Source organism: Silurus meridionalis, chromosome 26 (genome assembly GCF_014805685.1).
Source record: "Silurus meridionalis isolate SWU-2019-XX chromosome 26, ASM1480568v1, whole genome shotgun sequence".
In the NCBI taxonomy this organism is placed as follows: Eukaryota; Metazoa; Chordata; class Actinopteri; order Siluriformes; family Siluridae; genus Silurus; species Silurus meridionalis.
This window is the reverse complement of record NC_060909.1, coordinates 3,927,603-3,947,602: the sequence shown is the minus strand read 5'-3', so window position 1 is coordinate 3,947,602 and position 20,000 is coordinate 3,927,603. Positions and strand designations below refer to the sequence as shown.

The following is a 20,000-nucleotide window of genomic DNA, read 5'->3' as shown; positions in this document are numbered from 1 at the left end:
CGGTAGTTGTGTACATTAGGTAAAATATAGTAAGAAAAGAAATCAAGTCTTTTGATATATTAAGATTTTAAAAAAATCTAAAAGTAATAAATAGTTTGTAAAATTTGTCATCACTTTTTAACTGAAATGGGTCAAATATATGTGTATAGACAGACAAAATAGACAGACAGACAGACAGACAGACAGACAGACAGACAGACAGACAGACAGACAGACAGACAGACAGACAGACAGATAGATAGATAGATAGATAGATAGATAGATAGATAGATAGATAGATAGATAGATAGATAGATAGATAGATAGATAGATGGCATGTTATGTTTTTTATGTGAAGGCCATCATAAAAAGTAGCAAAGTTTCAGATAATATTGCATTGTACATGTTGCAAGAAAAATCAGAATGACTTACAAGACGTTTACCTAAGCTCTGCGATCTAAAATATCTTGATTACATGTAATAAAATTAAAGCTGGGCTGTAATTCCTTTAATGTACGAATTAGTGCTATGAATTGTATTTGAAAGCAGTTGGAACTACAATCTAAACATGGTGCCACTGAAAAATGGAGAACAGGAACAAAAAGAAATTGAATTCAAACACATACATCTTTCCAAGTGCTTTTATGTAACACTGTGTCCAGATACCGAAACACAATTTATAAGCCATTAGTCTGAACGTATATTGCTTCTACAATCTGAGAGAGGTGAGGAGAGGTGAAACCACTTATAGTCCACGAGGAGAGAGCAAAGTAAGGGCTCACTGAAGAGCTATTTTCTTCTAATTTATTCCAGGTGTTAAAAAAAAGAGCATGAAACGCATTAGTATTCTTATAGACAGTGCTGGATTTCTCTCCTTTCAGCTGGTGTGTGTGTGTTTTCAATGGTTTCTACACATTTATGAACTGCCTTGGGGGCAGGCTTCCCCCCTCCCTTCCACTGACACTCTCGACATGAAATGTATTGAATATCAATGCTTTCTGGCTACGAAAAAGACAGAAACCCCATTGAATTCCCCGAAACACAGACATGGACAATAGAAATCTCTTAGAAACCCACAGTCGATCAAAGATACTTCTGGGAACGAACCATCTTCATTTCAAAAAAGCGCTTCAGCGCCAGAGTTAAAAATATCCCATACTTTCCTCAGAGGGCATCATGGTAGTTCACATATTCCTAGCCTCACACAGTGAATAATATTCACACATGTGCACACACACACAAAAATACACCCAGACCCAAGCAGAGAAAGAAACTCTGGGATTAACACCTCGAGGTGTTTGAAAAAATTTGGTGTAACTCAAAGCCTGGTTACAGTTTTCACCTTTTCTGACTGTGCACTTTGGAATCCTAGTAAAGCAGAAGCTTCTAAAACACACCATGTGTCTTCCAAGGTAGAATGAACATCCAGCCAAATGCCAGACAGACACCTAGACAGTTTATACACAGATTGCAGAGTAAACATAACAAGCTATATGTAAATAATGAACGTGGGTGATTTTTTTTGTTGGTATGGATCTGTGAATTGGTTTCAAATGTCAGCATTAAATTGAGGGTATTTAAAGTTATGTTGGAAGGAATTATGGCCACTTCTTTCACCCAGCTGCTCTTTCTTTCAGCCATGCACAGGTTAATCTTCATGTTATCTGCTCAAAACCCTGCAGACTTTTTATTTACTTTTCAGGACAACTCTAGCTTGCCCTTTAGTGGGGCTTACAAGTGGTTTATTTCTTATGTAAACCTTCTGGAGTGATGCTGATGTCTTTCTCTCTTGGTGGGAGTCTTTGACGCATCTTCGCTCAAATTGCTAAACAGTTTTTTTTTCCCCCCTTGCTTCTTAGCAAGGGACCAAATTAATGATTCTGACATCCTTGTTGTCTCTAATGATGCATTCACATTATGTAGGAGAATTTAGAAAAAATGTGTCACTTCTTAATAATGGGGCTTGCATTATTTGGACAAAAGTATTGGGACAGCTGAAATCGTAAGCTATATGCTGTTCTTCCCCAAACTGGCACACAATTGTATCTTTCGGCTTCTCCCGTTAGGGGTCGCCACAGCGGACCATCGGCATGTTTGATTTGGCACATGTTTTTATGCTGGATGCCCTTCCCAAGGCAACCCTCCCCATTTATCCGGGCTTGGGATCGGCACTAAGGCTTGTGCAACCCTAATGGCTGGGGTTGGTTCCCTGACCGGGGATCGAACCCGGGCCGCAGCACTGAGAGCGCAGCATCCTAACCACTAGACCACCAGGGAACCCCTGGCACACAATTGTATAGGAAGTTAAATTGTCCAATGATTTATATTTACATGTTTGGAATATATTAGACACCAGTATCCAGACTTACATTCATCTTATTTATACAACTGAGCATTTGAGGGCTAAGGGCCTTTCTCAGGGGCCCAGCAGTGGCAGCTTGGTGGAGCTGTTATCTGAACTTACGACCTGCTGATTAGAAGTTCAACATCTGCATTTTTCTAAGGTCTTCCCAGTACAATCACTCCTTAAAAGAATGCTGCTTTTAGTTTTTTACCTGAGCTTGTCTGGAATGAGGACATACTGTAGCTCTTCCCAATATTTAATAGATAAGTATTTTCTTAGATCTTTAGCATGCCTATATAGACAGAAGCATAGAAGCCTAGTTTTCAGGATTGCTCAGTAAAATTACAGTTGCTTGAGCGATACAAAAATTCCAGCCCGTAATTACTGAACTAAGGACAGTGTTATTGTTTTTCCTCGTTCAGTAATAATTACTGTTATCCCCTTATGAACGCAGCATTACCAATTAATTCTCATATTCTGATAGCCTGTAGCGGCCTTAGCAGGTGTTGACCTTTCTCTGTTTATTTTGCTGAGGGACAACAGATGTGAGTGCTATGGAAAATAAGCGATTACTTGAATTCCTTGGAGGGACGACTTTATACAAAGTCTGTATCCTCTCATGACAATGTCTTTGCTGAAGAATTTATGTTTCTGCCCTCGACACAAAGTAGAAAGCGTAAAACATTTGTAAGGTGACGGTGTGGTGCGTTAGCACTGGAGATACATAGCAGTTTTTGCGCTGCAGTATGCTCTATTTAGCTTAGTTTTGCTACTGATTCCATGTCTTATCTTTCCAGGTTCCAGATTCTGGGAAATTTGTCTATTAATATGCTAAATAAATATGGTTCAAGTTGCATTATTGGTATATAATGGTCAGTAATATCTGGAGATTATGTGTAAGTGGGTGGTAGTACTGTGGTGAAGAATTTGGTCACTCTCACCAGGAAATCATGCAAGAGCTTAGAAACACACAAAGGGACCCAAACAGGCAAAGCATCACAAACTGGTTACGGCTTTATAGTATTTTAGAGCCATGCTGTTTCTCTGCTGTGGGTCTAGACAATCCTTTTCAAGAAGGCAACTATACAGGCAGCTGTTCTGCCCTCAGGTCATCACAGTTAGTCTCTATTACTTAAATGGTCACCATGATTAAGTTACTTATAAATAACTAGGCAATGGATTGGATTTTAAACCCTACCACAAGGTAAAAAAAAAAATAACAAGTTCACACACACTTTCCTCAACAAAGATTGCTTCTAATAGTCTGTGATTTTACCAATAACCCTTCAATATTCTGCATGTTCTGCATGAAGCATTGGTCTTGTTTGAGTAGAATGAATGCATTGTGACTTTAGTATTTTACATTTCTCTCTGAGTGAATATTTCAGGCTGGCAAAACTCTATGATCATGCAATCCACACTTACAGTTCAAGTGGTCTATTTCAATAGGGCTTCAAATGCAGAATAAAAAAATAATCATGCATTTCAAAAGCGTTTTATTTCTATTAATATTTTTTTTTTTTACCAAGGCTCAGCAACATGCAGCTTTGGCTTTATAAGGTTTGACATGGCTGCTCTTATTTTGCCCTGCCTCAGCATCAATTTAATAAGGAATAGATAAATACATGTAAAATATTTGGCACTTAGAAACAGCAGATTTCAGACTGTAATGCATTTTTACTTTGTATGCAAGATCAGTAACAACAGCAGCAGCAGCAGCATCAATAATAATAATAATAATAATAATAATAATAATAATAATAATAAAGGGGGCTCTGCATATTTCAGTAAGACAATGCTAAACCGCATACTGCATATATTAAACCATGTAACTTTGTATTAGAAGAGTCCATGTGCTGATCTGACCTGCCTGCACTCCAGATCTTTCAATATGACAGAATTTTAACAACAAGAATTCTGTATCAGACACAAATGTGACAATATTTATTTCCTAAAACAATATTTTTGTCTTACAGCAGCTCAGTTCCCAGATGTATACAGACTGTTGTATAAAGAAGAAGGCATGATTAACAGCGGTAAACATTGCCCAGTCCCAACATTTTGAGACATGTTGTAATTCGAAATGACCTTATTTCTTTCTTTAAATGGTACATTTTATCAGTTTAAAGATTTGATATGATCTATTGTGAATAAAATGTGGGTTTATGAGACTTTTAAATCATTGCATTCTGTTTTAATTTACATTTCACCCAACGTTTTTGGGATTGGGGTTTTAACAATAATACCATGTAAAGGAGAGTCTAGCTTTTTTTTCTGGGCCTGAAATTAGCTCCACCCCCACCTGGAACATAGAAGCTCAGTGCTGCCCCTTTCCCCTACAATAAAACTCCTGATGCATCAGCAGTTCCACCAGAGGGGGTGTTGTCAGTGTCCGAGAAAAGAGAAAGATTTTCCCTATTTTCACCTTCAGTTCAGCTTGTAGAGAGGCATGGTAATTAATGTTGCTATTTAAATATGACATGTTCATAACACGTAAGACACGGGAAATACAGTTGCAAATGGACTTTGCGTCTCTATTTGAAGTTTGGCAGTCACTGTGCGTTGGTTAAAAACGCCAACGATAATGCAAACAGAGATTTACAATTGTGTTTGGATTATGTCAAAATTTATTGCAAATATAATTTCCCATTTCTTTTAAAGAAATTTCTGGAATATCCCTCCATATGCCAACTGTTCCTTTAAAATGTATATATATATGATATGATAATGTAACATTTGTTAGCTTCAGTTAAACATTACAACATTACAAATTTGCATGTAATATAAACTTATCAGCTAACTAAACTAGAGCTAGCCTTGTAGTGGGACTACTTAATTATAGCAATCAGATTAGTGTCACTGTAAATCTCATTCCCATCAATCAATCAATCAAGCACGGCATGATAGCTATCATTTTGACCTTCTTACACCAGACAACAAAGGCTGTCTAAGATATTTTCTACTACAACCATCTAGAATCAAAAACACATTTAATGTTATGCTTTCAGACTATTTTTTATTCTCCTTAGTGTAATGCTTAATAAATTACCAAGTGGCTTCATTTAGCAAGCAGATGGACTATGAATAACCGGAGAAACCTCTTTCACCTCATGTTTTTTATGAAAATATCGTGAAATCGATTTAAAAAATAAAACAGTAATAACTCACCAAGTTTATTCTCGCTTTGAGATATTTAGTTAGAGAAAAATGACATATACAGTAGACGCTTGTGTTCATACCTTGGCATGGTGTTAGACCTTACATGAACTTTATTTGGTGAGAATTTCTACAATTTCTACGAGATCATTCCAAGTGTATGTCAGACTTTTTCACCAAACAAGCCGTGTATTTCTGTTTCACTGAGCCTGGATATAAATATTTCACATAAATATTCTTGTATTTCATTCAATATCCAATATCAAATTTTACCTCAATTACAAGCCTTGTTAAGATACTCGATGATCTCAAGTAACAGAGTGGTGGCAGATGGGTGTAATTAAAGACTCCAGTATCTATTGAGATCACATTAGCTGCTGGGAATTGCAGCCCCTTTGTACAGCTAGGATCACTGCTGGTTGATTTTTCACACAAAACATGTTGGGAAATGCCGAGAACCCTTGAACAGATGCAAGAATTAAAAATCTTTGTAGAGGCAACACAAAGTGACATACTGAAATCATTCAGATCATTTTCTGCAAATGAATGCACCACTTGTAAGACTCCATGAGTCTGATGTGGAAAAAGGCAATCCTTTACATATTATTTTAACATCAACAGGACTATAACAGGACAAGTTCAGTTAGTATCAAATATAAATAAATATTCTAACATCTCTGAACCATTTTAAAGCCTCCATAATATATTATACAACATGTGGATTCTGTGTAACAATATAAATATTTAATTTTAACATGACGTTTTTTTAAAGTCATCATGCATTGTTCATGAACACTATGTCACGGATGCCACTGATGCCATTTAACTATATAAATAGGTTATTATGATATATTTAAGTTCCACTTTTTCAGGATTGAAATTGAAGCGATAGAATGGAGGTCAAGGCTAAGTGCTGTAATACTGCACTCTGCTGTACAATGTACATCATAGCACCCAATCTGCTTCGAATATCTCCATTTAAACAAAAGATACTTCATATAACAGTGCAATGAGCCATGGAGTCATCTGTCAGCTATGCCATATTACAGTCTGCTTAGTCTACAGAAGTGAAATCTAACACTCCAGTGGATGTATATCTGCAATAAGCCTTGCATGTATTTTCTTAAATCTACAATTGTGTTGTAAATTCTAACCAGAGATTGAACAGTGTGGTATATTACTCACATATACGGATTTCCTTTAGCAGGTAACTGGAACCTTAAGGCATCCTGAGATCGCCAAACACTTTTCTTGTATGTACAGTACCACTCTTTCTGTCTTTTTTCTAGAACACAGTTTTATTTGTGGGCATGTGCCGATGTGCATTTGCAAAGCTTGAATAGAAAGCTGTAAGCCTCACATATAACATGCCAGCTGAACGCTGAAGCTTTGTGCTGTAAAAGTAACTGTATGTACAATCTCAAGGACAGAACCTGAACGTCTCATCTGACTGTTTTGTGAAATTACATAGTACATATTCTAAGATTCAAATCTTACATATCATTACAGTCCATTACAAAGCTGTTTCATAACCAGTACATCTTTCCTCCATGTAAAAAAAACCCTGGGTTTTGATTTCATCAGGGAACCTTCTATGCTATTTGACCTTCACTCGATTAATTAAGACTCCAGTACTATGTCGGTAAGATTTCCTGAGCAGCCTCAGTGTTGATGATCTCTGTATGCATCTCTCTCTATCTCAATATCTGCCTGACAACAGGATCTGTCACCACTTTGGTGCTACGCGACTTCAATAAAAAGCCACTGCTCAGCAAATCAATGCTTCTCTTAATTCTCAACGATGATCTAGCATGAAATGAAGGTCATGGACAGGATGTTTTACACTTTTAACCTTGGCACTAAGACAGACATGGAGAAGGTTAAAGGAAGGTCAATGAATATCAGACTGGGAATATTATCCTAAAAAAACATTATGGGGAAATGATAGGCTACACAGCACAAGCAAGTACTTGTGTTTTTATATACAGTCAAGTCGCATAACATTAACATATAACTATACTGTATGAAGTATAATATATATTTTTTTAACATTCTTTTGATCTATAAATGTGTTCAAGGCTGGAAAATTATTTAAACGGACTGTACACATTGTATACACACACACACACACACACACAAACACACATACACACACACACACATAAATATATATATATATATATATATATATATATATATATATATATATATATATATATATATATATATATATATATATACACATACATTAAGCAGCATCTTATGTAGACTTTAATTCTGTTCTCAAGTGACTGGAGAGCATGGATATCATCCGTTGTAGTTCATCAGTCTCAAGGTTTGATGTGTTGCACATTCTGAAATGCTTTTCTGCTCACAGTTTGCATTCCTCTCTAAGAAAGTATTTTTGCTTGTACAAATGTTACTTTTGTATTGGTTTCTTTGCACACCTTGCTTTATGAACTTTAGAGACTATTTTGGGTGTGCATTAGTGTCACCACTACATGGTCAAAGTTATAGAGAAAAAAAAAATTGTTCCTCAAGCTGAGGTTTGAAAATGTTTTGCTGCAGATGCCCTCACCCAGTGCAATCTTTCACCTGTTGGATTTCATGCAGTCCACTTCTGCCACCTGTACAGTCATTCCTAGTAAAGTGAACCCTTAAACCGATGAATAAATTACTGACTGATTTGATAAGGAACCTAAATGGAGCCTTTATGATATGGATTTATGGGTCCAAAAAGAAAGCAGCTATATTGTTAAATATGTCCTGCAAATGGCTTTCACAAATATGTGAATATCCAATCTCAAAAAATTTGGTCATTCTTCTGCCTAAAGCAATTTACAGACTGGACAATCTTGATAAGAACTGCAGGTATTAATAATATGCCGGATTTGGTCGAATTACGCGTCATTCATCGGAAATGAATGAGGCTGTATTCCAAGTGAATTTCTTTATAAGTGCCTTACAAAGGGCATGGCTAATGCGTCCTACGTAGATGCGTTGTGCCTCCAATAGGAAGTGGTTTTGGGATTTCGCCTTGGGGTGAGCAGCATGAGCTCCATTTGACAGGCATGGACTTTGCTTTCGGCTCTCAGTAGTTTCCCCTGGTATCATATCATCCCGCTGGAATCATGTCATTTTAGCGTTAATTAAAGCAGAGAATAGACGCGCAATTTTGGCTAATGTAGGTCCAATCAGGGCTGGTGTTCTTCTGAACGAAGGCGCTTCAGGGACATCTCTGGCACCCAGACCGAGCAGGTGGGAAGTGAAAGTTACTTTGCTTGCTCGGTTCCTCTAATGCAACCGTGCATAGGTCTCCAGGCAGCATGAACGTGTCCGACTCCTGGCGCGTCGGAGACTCGTCCCCTCCTGCGCTGGAGATGTCTCCGGAACCGTGCGCGCGTCCCCCGCGGGAGCAGAGCGCACGGCTGGATGTGCCCGCGCAGTCGGCTGGCCCTCAGCGCCGAGCCTCGCACCTGTACGGCTACGGGCATCGCATGTCGGTGTACAGCGCCACGCGACCCGTCCTCACCCGCGCTTACTTCCAAGGACAGGTGTACAACTTTTTGGAAAGACCATCCGGGTGGAAATGCTTTGTGTATCACTTTACAGTGTGAGTAATAACACATTCATTAAAAAAATAAAATAAATAAATAAACTAAAACAATCCAATCCAACAATCCAAGAATCAAGATCTGGCATCCAATTCAGTCTCATAGGAATTGGTATAGAGTTGTTATTATTATTTATTTGTTTATTGGAGACTATGACATCACTGGTTGCCTCCATGTTCAGCTGGTGAGCGTGAATAAACTCTCACTGTTGGTCAGACGCTGCTGTTAATGTTCCAGTACTATGCTAATCGGTGACTGTTCTAGAACTTAAAACACAGTACTGATACAACAAATAAGTCCATACACTGTATGCTGCTGTCAGTGTTCTAGAAAAGCAATGTGAGAGATCTAGAACTGCCTAAACACAGTGCTGGTACAATAGATAGGTCTATACATGCTGCTGTTAAATGTTCTAGAACTGCAATAGTTGGTATGTGTTGTAAAACAGCTACACTTGGTGAGTGATCTAGAACTGCCAGAATGCATGATTGTGTACACTGCTGCTGTTAATGTTCCAGTACTGTCAGTGTTCTACAAAAGCAATGTGAGTGATCTAGAACTGCCAAAACACAGCGCTGTTATTATTCTAGAACTGCAATAGTTGGTATGTGTTGTAGAACAGCTACACTTGGTGAGTGATCTAGAACTGCCAGAATGCATGATTGGTACAGTTAATGGGTCTATGTATGCTGCTGCTGTTAATGTTCCAGCACTATGAAAATTGGTGACTGTTCTAGAACTTAAAACACAGTACTGATACAACAGCAAAAGCAACACGAGTGATCTAGAACTGCCAAAACCCAGTAGTGGTACAATAGATAGGTCAATAAATGCTGCTGTTAATATTCTAGAACTGCAAAAGTTGGTATGTGTTGTAGAACAGCTACACTTGGTGAGTGATCTGGAATTGTCAAGATTACTGATACAATTGATTGGTAATTGTGAGCTGTGTCTGTTGATATTTAAGAGTGGGAGTCTGCAGCCTTGAAGAAAAAAAATGATGTAAATAAAAAACATATTTTTCTATTTATTTTATTTCATGTTACATATTGTTTCAAAGGGAACAACCCTCATATTGGCGTTCCAGGTAACAGATGTAACAGTAATATTAAAATATTTTGTACCATCAGTAACTTACTACTTCCCACACCCTTGCCCCTCGAGTAGCTGATACTGAGAACCAGACGCCGGCCCTCAAAATGTAACTATGGATAAATCTACAAAAAGGAAAATTTCAGATGAAAGCAGAGAGTTTAATTCTGCATGGAAAGATTTATTTGCTTTCACTGCCAACTATGCTGTTTTTGGTGAGAAATTGGCAAGCAACAAATAAAGTTACTTTAAACAATTTCCAAATGAAGCACACAGCATTTGCTGAGAAGGACCCAGCTGGAGATCAGAAAAGAACCTTTTAAGAATTGCTGTAGAGCAAATTTAACTTCAAACAGTGGATAAACTCTCCAAACTCAACAACATTTGATAGTTTTGCAGCAACTCCAGCGAGATAATAAAGCACAGAAAGCCGTTCACAGACATATATATATATATATGAGAATAATTCATTAAAATATCTGAGCATCTATTCCGCTATATCATGCTACTCTCCCATTGCCAGGCAACACTCAAATGTCTTGCCAGGGACTAAAAGGTATAAATTGCTAACATCCAAATACAATAGAAATCTCACTAGTGCCACCTAGTGGTACAACTGGCTTATATTTGGCTAAAACAACAAATTGTGTTATACAGTGGAAAATTCGCGAATTTTGGACGCACCCCCGCAGCCCCTATGATACCTTAGTGAATTAATCTAGACATTGTCACTTCATTGCCATAATGTGTTTTTTAAAAAATTTTATGAAATTTGTTGGTGAAAGCATAGTTTAAAATGTTATTCCTAACGTTCCTGAACATTTGGTTTGAGTTTTCTTAAGCCACCAAGAGTACTGATATAATTGACTGGTCTTTGTGTGCTGCAACTGTTGGTGTTCTAGAAGTGCTATATTTTGTGAGTGTTTTAGTACTGTCAAAATGCATTACTGGTACAGTAGTTGGTATATGCTGTTGCTGTTCAGGTTCTAGGACCTTAATAGCTGGTGAGCATTCTAGAACGTTAAAATACAATACTGATAAAATTGATAAAAGTCTATATATGCTGCTGTTGGTGTTCTACAACAGCGACACTTGTTGAGAGTTCTAGACCTGCCAAAATGCATTACAGGTACAACAGATTAGTCTATATATGCTGCTGTTAATGATCTAGGACTGTAATAGTTGGTGAGTTTTCCAAAAAGATTCAAAAGTGCAGTACTGATACAACTGATATGTCTGAATGCTGCTATTGTTTTAAAATTGCAATAGTTAGTGTTGTAGAACTATAAAAATGACCCATACCGCTGATTGGTCTTTGTGTGCTGCAGCTGTTGCTGGTCTAGACCTGCTACATTTGATACGATTTCTAGACAACTACAACTCTTGATAAGTGTTTTACAACTACCAAAATACATTGCTGATACAACTCATAGGTCTGTTTATAATGCTGTTAGTGTTTTAGAAATGTGACTGTTGGTGCGTGATCTAGAACTACAAAAATGCATTTCTGATACATTTCTCTGGTCCTTTTGGGTTGCAGCTGTTCTACAATTGTGACCGTTTTTTGAGTGTTCCAGAACTGCTACGTTTGCGAAACGTTCTTGTACCGCAACATTTGGTGAAGGTTCTAGTACTGCAACATTTGTTGAGTGTTTTATAACTGCCAAAATGCATTACTGGTACAGTAGTTGGGTTTATGTATGCTGTTGTATACATTACTGATTAGTGATTGTTACAATTGAGAGGTCTGTGTATGCTGCAGTTAGTGTTCAAGAACTTTGACAGTTTGTGAGTGTTCCAAAGCAGCTACATTTGATGCGTGTTCCAGAACTGCTACATTTGTTGAGTGTTCCAGAACTGCTACAATTGTTATGTAACACTGTTAAATGCTGTTTACGAACTGCTGAAAAAAGCCAACATGTGAGCAGGAGTGGTATTAAGATGCAGGCTTTTAAATATGTTATATTTTGTGATAGTAAATTATGATGTAAATTCTAAAATGTCACAAAAATGTAGTGGTTATGATGTCATAACTTACAGAAATAATAATACATCATAATTTCGCAGCTAAAGGGTACAGATATTGTTTATTGTTTGTCTCAATAGTATCATTTCTTTTCCACAAGAAGAACGTAAAAATCGAGGTCATAAAAAAAAATGAGAGGGAATTAATAAACCAATAATAAACACAACACAAGGTCCATGCCATGAGTGTTGACTATCAGGTGAGATTCCTAAGAGTGTGAGATTTTACTCATGGTGTGAGAAGTCTTGTTTTCAGGATCAGCTGAAGACAGTGTGAGAGGAATGTGCAGAATGAAGGTACCAGCTGCCTGTCATGTTCTCTGTCCCTAGCAGGAGAGGAGGTGATAATGGGCTGCTAAACTTGGCAGCAGCACAGTCGCTTTCTTGAGCCCTGAGGCTTGCTGACCTCGTGACCTACTGCTGCTGGGTAGTGATAGAGGGGGGATTTTGGGAGTGTTAGTGTACCTTCTGTGTACTAAGCTGCATACATAGATAACAGTGAGCACATAGGCTTTTAAAAGATTGGCTTTATATACTGATATATATATATATATATATATATATATATATATATATATATATATATATATATATATATATATTTTAAGTTCTTCAACAAAAAAAAAAGACATTTCAAAATACCATACATTACATTTGCATTTACATTTGCGGCATTCGGCAGACGCCCTTATCAAGAGCGACGTACAAAAGTGCTTTGAGTCTCTAGCAATGAATAAATCTACACTGGTACGCAAGATTACAAACTTAATATAAATATAACTCTTGAATTCTATAAAGCAAACTTGAAAAGTGCTAATTTAAGTGTTTCAGGAAGAGGTAGGTCTTCAATCGTCACTTGAAGATAGCATTAAATACCCCATTTGCTGTTTTCGCAAACTCCACTGTTTCCAGATGTTCCACCAGATTTTAGAGTGTACTTGTGCAGATTGTTGCTCAATTAGCCACAAGGGTGTGAGTAATGGCAGGTACTAGTGTAGGGTGAGGAGAATTTCAGGTACTAGTGTTGGGTAAGGAGAATTTCAGGTACTAGTGTAGGGTGAGGAGAATTTCAGGTACTGGTGTAGGGTGAGGAGAATTTCAGGTACTGGTGTAGGGTGAGGAGAATTTCAGGTACTGGTGTAGGGTGAGGAGAATGTCAGGTACGAGTGCAGGGTGAGGAGAATGTTGGGTACTAGTGTAGGGTAAGGAGAATGTCAGGTACTAGTGTAGGGTGAAGAGAATGTCAGATACTAGTGTAGGGTGAGGAGAATGTTGGGTACTAGTGTAGGGTGAGGAGAATTTCAGGTACTAGTGTAGGGTGAAGAGAATGTCAGATACTAGTGTAGGGTGAGGAGAATGTCAGGTACGAGTGCAGGGTGAGGAGAATGTCAGGTACTAGTGTAGGGTGAGGAGAATGTCAGGTACGAGTGTAGGGTGACGAGAATGTCAGATACTAGTGTAGGGTGAGGAGAATGTTGGGTACTAGTGTAGGGTGAGGAGAATTTCAGGTACTAGTGTAGGGTGAAGAGAATGTCAGATACTAGTGTAGGGTGAGGAGAATGTTGGGTACTAGTGTAGGGTGAGGAAAATGTCAGGTACTAGTGTAGGGTAAGGAGAATGTCAGGTACGAGTGCAGGGTGAGGAGAATGTCAGGTAATGAGTGTAGGGTGAGGAGAATGTCAGATACTAGTGTAGGTGAGGAGAATGTTGGGTACTAGTGTAGGGTGAGGAGAATGTCAGGTACGAGTGTAGGGTGAGGAGAATGTTGGGTACTAGTGTAGGGTGAGGAGAATGTCAGGTACAGTGTAGGGTGAGGAGAATTTCAGGTACTGGTGTAGGGTGAGGAGAATGTTAGGTACTAGTGTAGGGTGAGGAGAATTTCAGGTACTAGTGTAGGGTGAAGAGAATGTCAGATACTAGTGTAGGGTGAGGAGAATGTTAGGTACTAGTGTTGGGTGAGGAGAATGTCAGGTACTAGTGTAGGGTGAAGAGAATGTCAGATACTAGTGTAGGGTGAGGAGAATGTTAGGTACTAGTGTTGGGTGAGGAGAATGTCAGGTACTAGTGTAGGGTGAGGAGAATGTCAGGTACGAGTGTAGGTTGAAGAGAATGTCAGATACTAGTGTAGGGTGAGGAGAATGTTGGGTACTAGTGTAGGGTGAGGAGAATTTCAGGTACTAGTGTAGGGTGAAGAGAATGTCAGATACTAGTGTAGGGTGAGGAGAATGTTGGGTACTAGTGTAGGGTGAGGAGAATGTCAGGTACTAGTGTAGGGTAAGGAGAATGTCAGGTACGAGTGCAGGGTGAGGAGAATGTCAGGTACGAGTGTAGGGTGAGGAGAATGTCAGGTACTAGTGTAGGGTGAGGAGAATGTCAGGTACGAGTGCAGGGTGAGGAGACCTGGGCAGGGGTACAACTGCACATTTGCTGAGGGGTATGCAAGATCAAGGTGATATTTTTGTCCATTTAGTGTACATATGTCCATGCTCTGTCCAAGTGCATTTCAGCCTGTGCAGAGTTGTGCACTGTCTATGCTCCCAAAGAATGCAAAGATCTGTTTTTTTTTTTTATATCCTGGAATGTTAAAACCTATACTTAAATTTGGTGCAGAAACCATTTTATTAAACCAGTTAATGCATCTGTAAGAAGACTTTCAGCACAAAAAAACCCACAATGTTAAACCTGTTCTTCAAAATATTTACTCAGTTTATTTGGCTGTCACATGGAGATCTGGACTGATTGCTAAGTTGTAACCTCATACAAGGGTGTACGAATAGAAGGTAGGCAAGCAGCATAAGCTGAAATGTGCACTTACTCACCTCTGCTCCAACAACATCAAAAAGCCCCTTGTGTAGGGGGATAAACTACATGACCAATCTGTGTTTACATGCATTTCTTTATGCGTGCATCTACATCCTATTGCATGCCTGAATGTGCACGTGCTGACATAAACATGCAGAAGTTTTAAGCACATTGTTTATGATCATCTGTATAAGCCTGGCGATAAAAGACAGAGTGAAACGTCAGCTGTTGTCATGAGTCTGTCAAGCTGAATTAGATAGCGTGATTTAATAAAAAAAACCTCAACAAATAATCAAATACACAACAGGCCTAATTATAATTTATACAATTTTTTTTTTAATAATAGTTCTATGTAAGTGATAAGTTCATTTCAAAGGTTGTGAATTCAAATCCATTCTAAATCTTTCATCAAGGCCCTTAATCCTCAGCTGCACCACACAGTCATCAGTCATGTGCAACGGCTGACTCAGTGCTCTTATTCTCATTTACTAACTTGGGATTCACCTCCAGTTTATCTCTTTTATCTGTGTCTCGGTGGATCCGAAGCTTGACAAATATCCCGTAGATTAGGGTGTAGGAAGGAAAGCAGCATAATACATGTATTCATTTAAACCCATTCATTTATCACAACCAGTCCACTCTTTCAGCATGCTTTCTGGGTGGGAGAAAAACCACATAGACATTGACAGAAAGAAATAAAAATGTCCACTCAGCTCATTGACATGGCATTGAAGGATTCTTCTTCCCTCCCATGAGGATGCAGGATGCTTGCAGAAACGTAGCCAGCTAAGTGATTATCGTTTAATGAGGACTCTCCGGCATATCACAATCTAGCATTAGTAACACGATGAAGCGATATATATTGTGTTATTTGATCACGTCTCGTCAGCTTTATTTTTTGTAATGAACACTTTTTTTTGCTGAGCTCGGCCAGAAGCACAGATGCATTATTTGTATAAAACCGTCACATTTGCAGGCTGTTTTTTAATCATGTTCCTGCTTTGAAAAGTCCTTCTGAAGGCCATAAAAGCGCATGCAACGAGTAGGAATGATTACGATGACTGATTAAGACAAGACTTTTGACAAGCAGCCGTTTCCCAATAGGCTGTGTTTTCTTACGTCTCTGGCCCCTCCCTGTGTGGCAGCGCTGACAGCTAACAGCTGGCCTTCCTTTGTCATAACAGCAGCTGTGCTGCATGCTGTCTGCTCTTTAGTTGTGTTTCGCTGGTCGTTTGTTTCTTTTAAATGCATGAATGAAACGTTTACATTTTGGATGACATGCAGTACAAAACACCTCCCTGATGCTGCCTGAAAACAGTTAAACGTTCGGGATAAAAATGGTCGTTCAAGAGCTTCCATCCAATTTCAGTTTCATTCCGTAGAACAATAAACCACACTAATTTGATTGATAACCTCAACCCATCGATCCAACCGAATCAGTCCACATATATTTAAAAGAAAACCTACATATGTAATAGTATTAATAACGGAATGCTACAACGCAGTGTTGTCAAAGCTCGTTATGCATTTAGATCTTCTCCAGGTCCATGAAATGGCCTTTAGTGTTTACCTAATACTTTCTGAAACATCTGCCTGGCCTGTCTGTTAATACACAGCGGTTTTGCAGAGGATTAGCATAGAGAAAATGGTGGCGCTTGCACAGTGTGACCCTGACTGAATAATGCCGTGACTGTTCAAGGTAAAACTTGCTTATCTCTGATATAAAGAAAACAGTTTTATCTTGAATATGGAGGACTTGAAGCAGGTCTTTTTGTTGGTCCAGCCGTGCAGTCATGAAGTTGACCTTGTAGAAGAGCAACCCAGTGATGTGTTTTACCTCACCTGGACTTTACACTTGCTAGAAAAAAAAACCTAGAGATTAACTAATATAAGTGGTAGCATTTCAGATGATCCCAATGTGGCCCATTAGAACATTTAACTAATTAGTCCATTCTGCAATGTTGGCGTAATCTTTTTCTTTCTGCTGCTTTTTTGATTATTACTTTGATGTTTGCTGTTTAACATAATCTAATGTGTGCTTGTTACAAATAGTTCTTTCATCAAAGCTTTTATGTCTGAGATGTGAGTAGTATTTATTTGCCTGTTGTTCACGGATCTGGGTTAGCTTTTGTTTAATAGACCAGGATCTGGGTTAGTTTTTGTCTGATGGTCTATGATCTGGGTTATCTTTTGTCTGATGGTCTATGATCTGGGTTAGTTTTTGTTTGATGGTCTATGATCTGGGTTAGCTTTGCCTAATGGTCTAGGATCTGGATTAGCTTTTGTCTGATGGTCCAAGATCTTGTTTAGCTTTTGTCTGATGGTCTACAATCTGAGTTACCTTTTCTTTGATGGTCTATGATCTGGGTTAGTTTTAGTCTGATGGTCTATGATCTGGGTTATCTTTTGCCTGATGGTCTACAATCTGGGTTAGTTTTAGTCTGCTGGTCTATGATCTGGATTATCGTTTGCCTGATGGTCTACAATCTGGGTTAGTTTTTGTCTGATGGTCTATGATTTGGGTTAACCTTTGCCTGATGGTCTAGGATCTGGGTTACCTTTTGCCTGATGGTCTATGATCTGGGTTAGCTTTTGCTCGATGGTCTATAATCTGGATTAGCTTTGCCTAATGGTCTATGATCTGGGTTAGCTTTTGCCTGATGGTCCATGATCTGGGTTAGCTTTGCCTAATGGTCTATGATCTGGGTTAGCTTTGCCTAATGGTCTATGATCTGGGTTAGCTTTGCCTAATGGTCTAGGATCTGGGTTAGCTTTTGCCTAATGGTCTGTGCTCTGTGTTATTTTTGCCTTGATGGTTAAAGATCTGGATTTGTTTTTGCCTGATGGTCTATGACCTGGGCTATCTTTTGTCTGATGGTAAAAGATCTGGATTTGTTTTTGCATGATGGTCTAGAGCAGTGGTCCCCAACCCCCGGGCCACAGACCAGCACCGGTCCGTAGGTCATTTGGTACCGGGCCGCACAGAAAGAATACATATTTCCGTTTCATTTATTATCTGATTCTGAATGATGTTTTATTTTGAAAAAATACCGAATTCTCTCCACCACATCTGTCTATTACTCACTCTTGATTCATGTCATGATGCCTCGGTCACATGTCTTACCTCTATCCGCTACCTTCTTAAAGGGCCTCCGGCTGTTAACACATAATACATTACCGCTAAATTCAACCCCCCAAGCGAGCAAAATAAACAAAAAACAACACAGTGGATTCACGATTATTATTATATTTAGAAAATACAAGTTTTTATGCCGGTCGTATCATTTTTTGTTTTGTTAAAACGATTGCAAAAAAAGGTTGCAAAAAAGGTTGGGGACCACTGGTCTAGAGTATGGGTTACTTCTTGCATGATGACCTAGGATTTGGGTTAGCTTTTGTCTGATGGCCTAGGACTGCAATTAGAGGATAATCCTTGGAATTTATGTCAGAAACCTATCAGCAACCTTTCATGTACATGCATACGATCATATTTCACCATTTTAATTACACTCATATTTAGTAGACAGACTGAAGAGCTCATTAAACAAGTCCAGGGTTTTACAGTACGTAGAAGCATTTGATAAGGAAAGCTAGTCATAAATCAAAAAGTAATGTTTTTCATAGAAAATGTGTTCCAGCAGGTGGTGATAGTGGATCAGAGTGCTACAGCGACGATGAATCAAGAGTCAAACCATCCATTCATCCATCCATCCATCCATTCATTCATTCATTCATTCATTCATTTATTCATTCATTCATTCATTCATTCATTCATTCATTCATCTTCATTAACTGTTTTAACTTGGTCAGGGTTATGGTGGACCTGGAACAAAGGTATACTGGCTGCCAGTCTATGGAGGAACACAGTGCACGCACACACACACACACACACGCATATACGGGAAACTAAACATAGCTAAACCTTTCTGGGAAGTGTGTAAAGTCAGAAAGCATCATTTGGGTATAGTAAGTCTTCACAAAGAGTAGTATGACCTCCAGCTTGAACTAGGGACCCATTAAGCTGTGAAGTTTACATTTTTTTTTAACAGGAAGTTTGTTTGTTAAGATCAAAGATAAGATTGAAGATAAAATGGATTTTGATTCAAAATGTACATACCACATTTCACCTTTGTTGTTTCTCGAGCCTCGTCAGAACACGGAAATGATGGCATGTCGGAGCTTATCAGGATTTCGTTTGTTGTGGTGTGTAAATGACAAAAGTTCATTTGAGCTGGTGAAAATAAGACGAGTGAATTGCTGTAGTGTTAATAGAATCAAGAAATCCTAAATGATTGAACACATTTGATTTATTCAAAATAGACTTCTGGTTAGTTTAAATAGTTGCTGGTATTTTTGTGTATTTTATGCTGCAGTTATGGGCGATTAACGAGGGGCATGTTAGCCACTTAGGTGCCTGCTTGCCAATCTCAATATAAATGATGATACATTCTCCTACAGCAGGGGTGTCAAACTCAAATTTACAGTGGGCCAAAATTAAAAACTTGGACGAAGTCACGGGCCAAAATTGACTGCAATTGTGCATGTTTTCCGTCTCTCCAGATGTGTAATGTTTAACCTTTTCATATGGAAACAAACGTTAGTTTTGCATAAACATTGAATCTGGAACAACCAAAGTTTAATATTATAAACACATGAGAAATTACATTTGAAATAAAACACGCATCAGTGGTATCCGTTTCTTATTATGTCTCTCTCTCTCTCTCTCTCTCTCTCTCTCTCTCTCTCTCTCTCTCTCTGTAGCCTTTCGAATTCCTTTTTAATGTAAACCTTTTTTTCACAGGGCAACAACAAAACAACCAAAAATAATAATAATGTCCTTCAATTAAAAAAAGCAATCATTCAACCATTAACAGTTCATGCTTTGGAGTAGAAAAAGTGCATAAAGACAACATTCATTCAAGCTCAGTTTTTACACTCTGATTTACTCTGATTGGTTGAAGTCAGATTCCTGCATCTCTTCTTAGATG

At 38.4% G+C, this 20,000-nt stretch overlaps 1 protein-coding gene across 3 annotated transcripts in view; it reads left to right on the top strand.

The window, feature by feature from the left end:
* The first annotated feature begins 8,519 nt into the window (after positions 1-8,519).
* kcnq1.1 (potassium voltage-gated channel, KQT-like subfamily, member 1.1) overlaps positions 8,520-20,000 on the top strand; it is a 48,860-nt gene continuing 37,379 nt past the window's right edge. For all 3 annotated transcript variants that reach the window (XM_046840597.1, XM_046840596.1, XM_046840595.1), the window contains exon 1: positions 8,520-9,092. In XM_046840597.1, the coding sequence (XP_046696553.1) occupies positions 8,806-9,092 (287 nt within the window). In that variant the 5' untranslated portion in view covers positions 8,520-8,805. The remainder of the gene's footprint in view (positions 9,093-20,000) is intronic.